This window comes from Nyctereutes procyonoides, unplaced genomic scaffold (genome assembly GCF_905146905.1).
Source record: "Nyctereutes procyonoides isolate TBG_1078 unplaced genomic scaffold, NYPRO_anot_genome, whole genome shotgun sequence".
Lineage (NCBI taxonomy): Eukaryota > Metazoa > Chordata > Mammalia > Carnivora > Canidae > Nyctereutes > Nyctereutes procyonoides.
In genome coordinates, this window is record NW_026575140.1 from 36,589,362 (window position 1) to 36,601,849 (window position 12,488).

At 46.8% G+C, this 12,488-nt stretch overlaps 1 protein-coding gene across 1 annotated transcript in view; it reads right to left on the reverse strand.

Moving 5' to 3' along the window:
* PLPP3 (phospholipid phosphatase 3) overlaps positions 1-12,488 on the reverse strand; it is an 82,174-nt gene that overhangs the window by 17,917 nt on the left and 51,769 nt on the right. Inside the window, exons 3-4 of the mRNA XM_055305404.1 lie at positions 8,062-8,342; positions 7,552-7,609 (exon numbers count right to left, since the gene is read on the reverse strand). Coding sequence (XP_055161379.1) covers positions 7,552-7,609; positions 8,062-8,342 — 339 coding nt within the window. The remainder of the gene's footprint in view (positions 1-7,551; positions 7,610-8,061; positions 8,343-12,488) is intronic.

The following is a 12,488-nucleotide window of genomic DNA, read 5'->3' on the forward strand; positions in this document are numbered from 1 at the left end:
GGGAGGAAGAGACCAGTCATCAGACGAGCTTCAGGAAGGCAGTGCTTATGAATGGGAAAGGAGCAGGGGCCATGGGAAGAGAATCCCTTGGGGACTGGCCCCAGAGCACTGAAGCTTGCTCCTCTGATTCCATCAGCAACTGACACATTTAATCAAGCTCAAGGTCTCAGGATTGATCCTGGCATCTGCCCAACTGGGGCTTCAGGGAAAGCACAGCAGCAAGGGTAGCATGAATTTTGGGGTGAAGCAGCCCTGACTCCATTTCTGGCTCCATTATTTCATAAGTGGGTGGTCCCTCAACTTCCCAACTGTGAAACAAGTACAAGAGGATCTCCCTCTCAGGGTTGCCAGGGTCAAATGAAACACTCAGGACCCTGCCTGGTGTAAGATGGGCACTCAAGGAGCTCTTCAGAAATCTGTGTCACCACCCTCTGCCTTGGTGAATGAGGTTTACTCAATGACTATGGTTGATTTCACCACCACAAGTTGATCACTAAAGCAAAAGATTGCAAAAGATCTTCCTCCTAGTGATTTGAGAAGCTGGTCCCAACATGTTTTGAGGTTGACCAAAGGATTTGATAGGTCCATCCGTGCCCCACCAATCCTACAGCTAATTTGCTGGTTCATAGCCCAGTTCTCATGAGGTACTCCATACCAGAGGCTTGGGCCTCACCATGACCAGAGGAACTTTCTGGAGCACCCTACCCCCTTGGAAACCTGAGCTGGGGACAGGGCAAGGGGCAGGAGGCTGCATTCATTCCCATTCCACAGGAGGAAGCCACACTACTGACCACAGTGATACTGTGGCCCTTGTCCTGGACCAAGCAGTAAAGGAGACTCGCCCAGAAGCAGAGCCAGACTGACATCAGAAGGGCTGAATCACCTTGACCTCTCACAGAGGCCAACCGCCCTGAGGTCCTGTCTTTACTTCCTCAACTGTGTGAAGGTCTCCAGGCGGGCCAAACCCACTTCTAAGCATCAGCATGACATTGCAGAAAAGTGTCTGATTTGCAATCAGAGCAAAACTAAATTTGAATCTTTTCTCTGCTCCATGCCACCTGTAGGAGCCTGAACAAGTCACTCTGCTTCTCTCAATTTCTGCTGTCTCTTACATACGGAGATCTGTTCACTTAAGAAACAAACACCTGCCACGAGCATCTATTCTGCTCGAAATTGTGAAAGGCACAAACACGAATAAAGCAAGTTCCTCCCTGAAGAAAAAAAAAAAAAAAGAAAAAAGAATACGCTAAAATGAAAGATTAAGTCATGTTCTCGTGCTAAGATGTTTTTTCTTCTAGTTGCTAAAAAACAAAACTGCTGATCATAGATAAAAGGGTTATAACAGAGAGCTATAGGCCTGCTTGCGAACCCCCACCCCAAAATGATGTATGTGAAAGTCCTGAGCACACAGAACTCACTCCATAAATGGAGTTCTCTTCTCCTTCCCGGTCAGTCCCAGCTTCAGAACTGGGGTCCCGTGGAATTCCAACAAAACCTCTTTAGAGACGTCTGGCTGAACTCAAGCTGGCTCCTCTGGTCTGAACCAGCAGTCAAAAGCAGGGTTGAGTCACACTGGGTTCTCCCTAAGTCATTTGTGTTTCATTACATGATTTGCATACTGGTGGAACAGGTCTGTACTGTCCTCTCACTTCATTTCCATTGCTCTTGGGACTCTCTGCTCCAAGTGAGAAGGAGGCTTTTGTCCTTCCTGAGGTCCCTGCCTGCTTTCTTCCTGGAAGTCTGTCCAGATCACTGACACCCACAGGGAGAAACTTTCTCCCTCCTCTCATCTCTGCCATGGCTCACGCTTGGCTCTGCTTCATGTGCCTGGTGACTCGTCCACGTGGTGCAAGAACTGAAATTTCTCTCTAGGAAGTTATTCAACTGCTTTCAGGACAAAAAAAAAAAAAAAAAGAATGTTTAGTTGACTATTCTCGAATCTCCCTCAGAAGGGAGTCACCTCTTGTTTTCTGAGTCTTTCAGGGGGAGAAAAAGAAACTACCAGTTTGTCGAGCACCGTTCCAGACACGGTGCCAGGCGCTTTACATGACCTTACCTGCAATGATCACAATCGTCCTATTGGGGAGACACCACTGTGCCTATCATACAGATGAAGAGATCAAGGCTGAGAGGCCCAGTCACTTGCTCACGGGAATAGCCGTGATTTCCACTGAGTGAGGTGTGTGTGTCTTTTTCTAAGTGCAAGCTCTAATCACAGAACCCGGCTTCCTCGTAGGGAATCAGTGCTCTGCACACAGTGCTCTCTTGTACTGGACTTCTGTCCGAGGAGAAAAGCAACGTGGCTGTCGTGAGCTAAAGGACAGCCTATGGGGGACATCTGGAAACATGTGCTCCCACCATTCACCTGTCACATACTTTTATAAGGCCCATGTCTAAAATCAAGTGTGTAGTTTTCCAAAGAGTGAGAGTATTATAATCCCTGACCCAACTGTAAGCTAAGGAGAGCCTCGGGACCATGCAGTCAGTGCACCTCGGGGTGGAGTTAACAGCCCTCTCCTCTAGGCCCTGAACCTCAGTCTACTTGAATCAGACACCTCATCCACCTATTCTGAGACTATTTACTTTTCAGGCTTTCCACACCAAAAAGGACATCGTCTGAGTCCCCAGATGCTCACACATGGTCTTACTGCTAGATGGGGCACCTGCGTGGCTCAGTGGTTGAGCGTCTGCCTTCGGCTCAGCTTGTGATCCCAGGGTCCTGGGGCCTACTTCTCCCTCTGCCTATGTCTCTGCCTCTCTCTGTGTCTCTCACGAATAACTAAATAAAATCTTTAAAAAAAAAAAAAGAAAGAAACTGCCAGATGGATGGATGGACAAATGTACGGGTGGGTGGATAGATGGATACAGGTGGGGGAAAACATCTGATATGGTGGTTTATTCCCCATAGAAACAACAATCTTGTCCCTGCAAGGGGTTTTGCCAGACACTCCCTAGATCTGTGGGCATGTCTCATGGGTGTACCAGACCCCACTGCTCCAGGATTCTAAACATATTGAACAAAACCTCAATGACTAACAACCACAGGCCAGAGTACATGACTGTCAGAGGACAAACCGCTTCCCTGTTTCCTTGGGATTCAACCCTTTGACACACAGACACTTCTCACGGGCACCCCAGGAAAGAGTCAATATGTCAACAGTGCAGCAAAGAGGCATCAAAGGCCATCCCTACACCAGCCAGGTCCTTTACGATCTACCAGTGTAGTGAGGAGGGGATGAATAAAATTCTGACTGGAATGGAGAGGAGCATGGCTTGGGAATGTAGAAGACCTGGGATTGAGTCATCCATTCATTTGTTCATTCATTCACTCATCAAATATTCATTGCAACCTTAACTAAGCTTCAGACACTGCTTGGGACAGTGGAATACGGTAGTGAAACAAGAGACAAAAACGTCTCCCTGGTGAAGCTTACAATTTATCTAGTTGAGATAGAAACAAAGAAGTGAATATAGATGTCAGATGGTGAGAAACTGGGCGGGGGCGTAGGGGGTGGTGGTTAACGCTGCAAAGGGAGTCAAGGAGTACCACAGGAGAGGCCAGGGAAGGATTCTCTGACAAAGCACCCTGAAGGAGGCACTGAGGCAAGGTGCTGGGTACTCATTCGCAGAGGGAGGCACAGCAGCAAGGCAAAGGCCTCGCCACCAACTTGCTGCTGCTTGATCTGAGCTGCAGGAGGAGGGGCTGGGGCGGCTGGTCCCAAAGGTCCTCCCAGCTCTCACTGCACCCTCCACCCCCTGCTTCATCCCAGCCATCACAATTGGACTGAACTGAACACCTGCAGCTCACAAATCACTGTCCCCTTTTTCACCTGAACACAGGCAGTTCTTCCAATCAGCCCATCTGTACCCTACGGGCAGCCTTCCCCAGCTTCTGCCGCCCTCCACTCCAGGCTGGCTTGGGTGCCACAACTCTAAGCTTCTGTAAGAACCTATACCCACCCACCCACCCCCGCTCCCCAGGCCCAGCACAGTGCACCAAACTGCTGTCCTTGTCTACTTGCTTCCCTACACTGAACTCCCCAAGGGCTGTGCCCGTGACTTACCAATGTCTAGATCCCTACGCCTAGCATGCTGTTGCGTCTATCACAGTCACCCATTATATATTTGCTGATCTGTCGAATGTTGAGCCCACGTTGAGCTCCTCTGAGGGCAGGGCCCAGGTCTGATTCATGTTGGCAACCCTGGGAGGTAGCAGAGTGCCTGGCACAACAGAAGAAACACCAGGTATGCCACACAGATTGGTGCCTACGCTGGTGTTGGCACTTTATTCCAGAAAGCCAAGTCATCCTCGATCCCTGACTGTGGAGGTACAGGGCCTGTCCAGATGTGGTTCTCTAGGGTTTAGGGCAGGACTCAGGGTTAGAAAAGTATCATGTATGCTTATATACACTGTGGGTTTTTCTTATTAGAATCTGCATTAATCACTAACATGCCTTACCCTCATCTGTTAGCTTCTATAGCCAGAGATAATGTGGTGTTTGCGGCATGGTTTTTTCCAAGCCAACCATTTTACAAATCAAAACCTAATATGGAGTGTCCTTCAAAGCCATGGGAGGCTTCAGATGGCAGCTGCTGCCCACAGGCCTGGAGTAGGGGTGGCTGGTGCTTCCCATCCTCACCCCCTCTTTGAATGCCAGGTAATGAGGCATAAGTCTGTCCCTGAGGATTCCCATCTTTTCTATAGTGCTTAGGGTAGTTCAAACTTCTTCCAAATAGAACCACAGAGATTGAGAAATAAGTAGACACCATCTAATTCCACTCTTTTCATTTGACAGATGGAGAAAGTAGGGTCTAGGGATGAAAAGTATCAGCAATCCTGCAAAAGAGACATTATCTACACTTTACAGAGGAGTATACCGAGGACAAAGCTTAGGTAAGCAACTCCTGGTTCCAGAGCTAATCATGACAGGGTACAATCATCCAGGCCTGCCAGACCCTGAGGGCAAACTGGCTACATCCAACTGGTTCAAAGGTGATTGTCCCCAAGGCCCCAGGGGGAGGCCAGGGTCTCCGTCTGCCCACTTCTACTTCCTGAAGCTCAACAGAAAAGCACTGGGGGATGGGCAGAGGGCTGTTCAGATTGCAGCATTTCCCTCTCACCCTAAGAGGCAGCCACAGTGCTCTACCTTGCTCTAGAAAGCTTTGCAAATTGGACATTCGGAAGGTTGGGATTTCTGTGTAGCATCACGGAGAAATGAGCCTTGGCAAAGAGCACTATCCATATACCCTTGGAATTTAGCCTCAGGGGTTGTTGTTGTTGTTGTTGTTAGGGCAAGATAACCTTAGAGCTAAAAACAGAGCCCTTCATTTATATGTCGTCTACATGGATATCGGTGAGTTGTGAATGTTAAAATGTGTGTACATTTGCAAGCCTTCTTTAGTGTGTGGTGTGTACAGTAAGATGTTATGGAATCGGAGGTCAAGGAGACTCTTCTTTTTCTCCCTCTCTCTTCCCTGCCTCTTTTTCTTCCTTCTTTCCAGAAACACAAAGGCACTGTAATTTTTTCCTCCCTCAAAGATGCAAACAAACATTAGGTCGGAATCTACCCCCTCACTCCTCACCCCTGCAGAGAAGGTCTCTCTGGCTGTAATCACAGCTGGTGGGTGGTGGAGGGGGGGCAAGGAGGGCATCTCATCCACTAAAGCAGACCTGAAGAAAGGCAAGTTGCCTTCAGGTGAAATGGAAATTAGAGTTGGGAACTTATATTCCTTAATTTATCCTGGCGAGGTTGTTTCTGTGTTTTGAAGAGCAGTACCAAGAAAAGAACAGACAGTGATCCTGGTGTCATCAGGGCAAAGACCAGCCTTCAAATCCATTTTCTCCCTTTTACTGGAGATGGAACTTCTATTACTAAAATTCTTAAGATTTGGGTTGGTTGGTTGGTTTTCAACCGAAAACGAGGTAATGGAAATGCATCTCATGGAGTTACTGAGAGATCGGAATGCTGTGGTGTGAGCTTGCCCCAGTGCCTGGCGCACAGAAGGCACCAGAAACATGTCAGCACCTTTATCTTCTGGGCGGCTGTAGAGCACACAGGGCGCAGAGTTGGTTTCAAAATTACCCCATACTTTTCTCTTGGAAGAAAATGAAGGAATAGGAGAAAAATGAATACAGACCCACTCCTCCAAGCACCTTTGCAAAGCACTGAAATTACATTTGTAAAATTGCTTCCAGACTTGCGTAAAATATTGAAAAAATGACATTGGAAACTAAGTATTTTCGCTAAATGAGCTTTCTAAAAGCAAAGCAAAAGCATAACAACAACAACAAATGAAGAAAGGAGGGGAGCACGATGCATGATGACGCAAAATCCACCTTTGAGGTTTTCATAGGTTGGGGCCCACCTTTCAGCTCTGTATCCCAGGTAATGGGAAGCCCGGAAGCCTCCGGGCTTGGAAAGGATTGCGAGGGAAAACAAAACAAAACAAAACAGAAAAAACCTTCTGCTAGTTTTTCCAAATCCTAATTATGTTTTTTAAATAAGCTAAAATCAAAACGTTCTTTCTGCAAACAGCTTATGCTCCCCTGAGATACGTCTGACCTCTCAGCGCCTTCTTGCTCTTCATCAAAGGGGCCGAAAGCAGGAAGTGCCTTGGCACAGGGACCTCATTCAAGAGGAGAGGAGAGGCAGGGGACCGTATTTAACTCACAAAGAGAAACAGACTGGCTGCTGTCTGTGCAGCAGCTGGAGAGGAGCAGGGCGTGCTGCCTACACTGCCCCAGAGCCTCTAGAAGTCAGAGCAGACATGGCCATGGGAAGGGCAACATGGGGGTTCACATCGTGGCCCCACCACTAGCTGAGGGACCCCCCCTCAACATGCTGCTAGGCCTCCCTGGGCCTTGGTCTCTGGATCCAAGCAGCAGGGATACACATCTCGTACTTCACCATGTTATTATGAGATCACGTGTGCTCATGGAGGTAGAATTATTCTATAAAACTTGAAATTACTCTATGTAGTCAGATAATAATAATTTTTAAAGTCTTTCCCTCAGTAGAGGATGGAGAAGCACTGGGACTGGCATGGTGACACCACAAGAAATCTGATGACAGGCCTTGGATTTGAGCCATCGTGCCAGTATCTGTATAAATTTTGACAGTTCACTTAAATCCTCTAAGTCTTACTTAGTAATCCCTTCCCACAGAAGAGATAATATTACTTATAACCTAGGGTGCCTGTAAGGGTCAACGGAGTTAAATGGATGTTCAGGTAACAGTACTTGTTACCCTAAAATGTGATGAGTGTCTTCATCAGTTTATAATTTCAAAAATGGGTACACGACCTTTATCAAACAGCCATGATAAATATTAGTTTTATTTGAAAAATGGGGAAAAAAACCTAGAAAGTAAAATAACTTCTACTGGCGCCATGGCAGTGCTCAAAACAGAACCTAATTTTTCTAGCTAACTTCTCTTTCAAGGATTTCACAGTGAAGTCTATCCCTAACCATACTGAGTGCTCTCTGCACAGAAGAGATGTAAGGTGGGGCTGGACGCTGTACTCTATTGGAATCAGAAGGAAGGTACTTACCACCAAATACAGCATAGTGTACATGGAGAAGGAGGCGTGGCCAGAGAAGAAGGATTTCCTGCAAGAGCAAGAGAGGGCCATGAAAGGGCCATATTCACATCCCTGATACATGTCTGCCTGTCTGTCTTTCCTCCCTAGACTGTGACCTTGAGAGTAGCACTATCTTGTTTGGTTTTGCATCTTTGGTAGTGCTTTGGACACGTTGTCTAGAACATAGCAGCCACCGATGGATGCATGAGTAAGCAAAAGAATGGATGGATGGATGGATGGATGGATGGACGGACGGACGGACTTACTGGTGTTCAACCATGATTGTTTATTTATCTATGTATCTAAATCATTTGATCCCAAGTTCCTTAAGAATAGGGGCTATGTCTTATTCACCCCTTGAAATCAAAGCCTATTACTGAGCCTGTTACCTCAGATAGTAGGTGCCTCATAAAGTAAATGCTCTCTGAACTGCCTGCGTCAAAGCTGTGCACACTGTGGCCACGGCAGGTGGTGACTCACCTGGCCTCCTGGACTTTGCTGTCATCACCTCTGCATTTGTAGTTTTGGATGTAGCCCTCGGAGCAGTTGATCTGGCTGAAATCAGGGTTGCAGACATTCAGGAAGTGAGGACGCAGGCGCCCTATGGAAACTTTGGCAATGTCTGTGAAGGACTGGCTGATGGCACAGCCAAAGAGGAAGCAGCCCACCTGCTTATAGAGGGCCGCCACGTAGGGATTCTGAATCGTTGACCGGGACTTCTCCTTCAGGTAGTATATACGATAGAACTCCCCAGTGATGATCTGAAAGGAAACCCACATGGGAATTAGGCAGTATCCATCAGAACTGATGTTGTAAAGGATATTTAGCGACGACATAAGGGAATGTTCTTATATGTAAATGCACACTGTAATCTAGAAAATCTCAATTTTCTATTTGAAAAATATATGGACAGAAATATTCATGGGAGGAAACATCAGAGGGCTAACATGGTTATTTTCTCCTTTTTAAAAAAGTCCCACATGGCCAAATAGTACCTTTGTAACAACAAAAATATACAATCAAATATATTTGTTTGTAAATATATATAATGTTAAAAATATATATAAATATTCTATATAATAGTTCAACGTATTTTTTTAAACAAAGAAAGAGACAAATAAAGATCCAGATGTACAGGGACACCTGGGTGGCTCAGTGGTTGGGCATCTGCCTTCGGCCCAGGGTGTGATCCTGGAGACCCGGGATCGAGTCCCACATCGGGCTCCCTGCATGGAGCCTGCTTCTCCCTCTGCTTATGTCTCTGCCTCTCTCTCTGTCTCTCATGAAAAAATAAATAAAATCTTAAAAAAAATCCAGATACAGAAAAATATTAGATGAACGTTCAATCAAGGACATGGGTAAGCGTGGCCAGGACATCAGAGGATCTGAGCCAATCTCAGGGTTCTGGGCTTCAGAGTCAGGGATCACCAGCCTTGTGTTAATACTGAGCCATGGTGGGGGTTTCTGTAGGAGGGTGAATGCCTAAGACTATGTTTTGGGTTTTTGTCCCAGCTCTGCCACCTGCCTGGTGTCTCTCAGCCATGACGAGCTCTCCAAGCTTATTTCCTTCTCCACAAAAGGAGGCTGCACCCCCTGCGGAGTCATTGGCTTAAATCTGGTAACATGGATGGGAAATGGCCTGGGTCATAGAAAGTGATTCTTTCATTTTCTTTCTTAGAAAAATGCTGTGATGAGGACACTAGCCTACAAACCACAGAACCTTTAGCACAATGCCCTCCAGTGTGCAACTTTCCAAGTCTGCGGGCATCATCTCCCATCTCCTCTATCCTAAAGGGCAGCCAGTGAGTCTCGGGCTTTCCTACCCTTCCTCCAGCCCAAGGTGTTCACTCCTAACACTTAGGGGAGGTTTCTCACTCCTGGGAAAAGAAAAGCCACCAGTTACTGGTTACCCACTGCATCCCAGGTGGTGTCCCGTGGGCTTTATTTCATGAAATCCTGACAACGACCATGAGAGAAGTATGGCTAAAGCTCAGCCAGGGGGAGCAGCTCAACACAAACTGCCCTTGTTTTACATTAAGAACGGGAGCCCCACTTGTCCTCCGTAAGGCAAATGCCTGTGATACCTACACAGCAGAGGACCGATTCCGCTTTGGTCATGCCCAACTACACAGCCGGCTGCTCTGGTCTTAACTCCACAGCACAGCCCCGGCCACTTCCTGACTGTAACCACAGTCCAGGGATAGCCACGTTCAACTTATCACGCGACACAAAGCTCCTTTAACAGCTCCTCACAGGGCAGAATGATGAGCCACACTTGCTCTTTCAGGGAGCACAGAGCGTGTTCACAACCACAAGGGAAGCAATAGACTGACATATCTGGCACTCCTTTTCAAAGTCTCCCATTACTTTTTTTTTCAGCTGGGGAATGGGTCAAGGCATGGGGTCTGATCCAAGTTCTCAAGGGCTCCTAACTCTGAGGGGTGGCTGGGATGGCCAGGTGGAAGGGAGATGCCAGCTGGGCCCAGGGGCCAGCAGGTGTGGCAGTGAGAAGAGCCACTGGCCCTGCTACTGTTTGTACAGCCATTCTGTGTTTATAAAGACTTGATTATTTCTAAGTTGCTACACTTTGGTTCCCAGATCACGCTGATTGTGATTCTCCACTAGAGAGGGATGGTCAGAGGTCAGTGCAGTGCAAAATCCTGGCTTAGCTCTCCTCTGGAAGAGCAGGATTAATACCTTACCTGGCAGACATGCTCAGAGACCACTGGCTGAATGAGGGAATGAAAGGGAGCAGGACCATAGTCTTCACGTTGTTTTATTACAAAACTGGAAATATCCCCTAAATATTACCAAAAGTCCTCCGATAACATGTTGCAGAGATTAAAACTTGAGAAGCATAGCAAGTCAGAAATGAAAGGGTCCATTATACATGGAAGAAACTGAGGTCCAAATTAACTCGCAACGAAAGACTGCACCCAGGTGTTCTAGCTCCCCACCCAGCATTCTTTCCTACCATTCCTGGTCTAATTCCCCTTTGAACCTGTTTATACTCTTACCCTGTGTAACCTTACAGGCTAACAGCTTCCAGATGTTCACTACCACCATCATGCCCTTTCTTCTTTATTTATAAATCATACTCGCAAGGCTTTGGATGCAAGGCAAGGAACACTCATTGAGGTGTCAGTGGCCAGGGTTCAAGTCCCTACTCATTGAGTGAATTTGAGATAAGCCAGAGTCTCCATCTACAAAATGAGGGTGCTAGACTCCTTCATTTATCACTACATTATTACAATGACATTTATTTTCAACTCTCCTGCGCTACCTCCACCATTAGCCTTCCAACCAAGCAAAGGTAATGAGCAATAGCAGAGGAAAGTACTTCCTCTGAGATGATGCCAAGGGCATGGGGCAGAACCAAGGTCCCATGCACCGTCCCTGCCCTTGGATGGTTCCTGAGATCCTCGAACCACACCACTGCCACAAATTAAGAAACTCTACACTGGCTAGGCTTAAGCCTGACTTCCTATTTGATGCTGAAAAAGAACACGTGGCTTTTCACTGCAAATCAGCATCTCATACATGAATTTACTGATTAATCTCAGGCAAGTCACCTCTGGGCTCCAGCCACCTTAGGGAGAAAGGACTTGGTTACAACTCAAGGGCTCCTTTACAGCCCTAACATCCCTTCATCCTAAAACTTCGGTTTCAGTCCCACAGGCATGCACACAGCAAACTGCCAGTTAAAGTGCCTCCTCCTCTCACAAAAGGCGAAAGCGGTAAAGGAGGCATTTCATGGCACCTCAAATTCCTAATAATAAAGCTATTAAGAGCAGCAACCTTGTACATTTCTTTCATACTTTACGGTTCCATTTGACCTGTGACTCTATGAAGAACCGATACCCACTGTACAGCTGAGGATGGTAAGGCACCGAGGGATAGGTACTTGCCTGAGGAGCTGAGGCTTCTAAGTGACAGAGCTAAAAGTAGAGCCCAGATATGCGGACTTTTAAGCCTCACAACAGACTACATGGACAGAATTTTTTTGTTAAAGATCTTCCCTGGCTTACGATGGTGTTACCTCCTGATAACGCATCCTAAGTGGAAAATATCGTTAAGTCAAAAATGCATCGAATACACCTGACCTACTACTGAACATCATAGCTTCGCCTAGCCTACCTTATACATGCTCAGCACACTTATGTTAGCCTACAGTTGGGCACCATCAATGGCCACAAAGCCTATTTTACAAGTAATTGTAGAAGAGCTCATGTAATTTATTGACTACCTCACCGGAGGTGAGAATGGTTGCACGGGTACAGAATGGTGTAAGCATATGGGCTGTCTACCCTCGTCATCACAGGGCTTGACTGGCAGCCGTGGCTCACTGCTGCTGTTACCCAGCATCACGAGAAAGCACTATACTGCACATCGGTAGCCCAGGGGAAAAAGAAAAATCAAAATTCAAAATCAAACTATGACTTCTACTGAATGTGTATTGCTTGTGCACCACCCTAAAGTCGAAAAATCTGTCATACCACCAGAAGTTGGGGATCAGCCGTACTTCTATCATTATTAAAAACGATTTCTACCCCAGAATAGCAAATGCATATTTTCAAGGACAGGGCCAGGCTGAAGCCATTTAGCAGACACATGACTCCAGGACCACATGGCTTCTGGGGCAGCCCTGACAGATCTTGCAGTTAATGAGCAACAAATTATGTATTTTCTCTATCCCCTCATACAGAAGGGTCGGGGAGTCGACAACACAGCCATAAATCATCATTATGAACCAGCCGGACTTGGCTTCTTGTAATCCTAACCCTTAAAAGACCATTGAATGAAATTCGGGCTGGGACAGGCAGTCCGAATACCTCACCTCTGCCGAAGAGGCGAAGGCTTAAATTGTTCTCTGACACGCTACACACCTAACTCTGGAGTTCCAGATT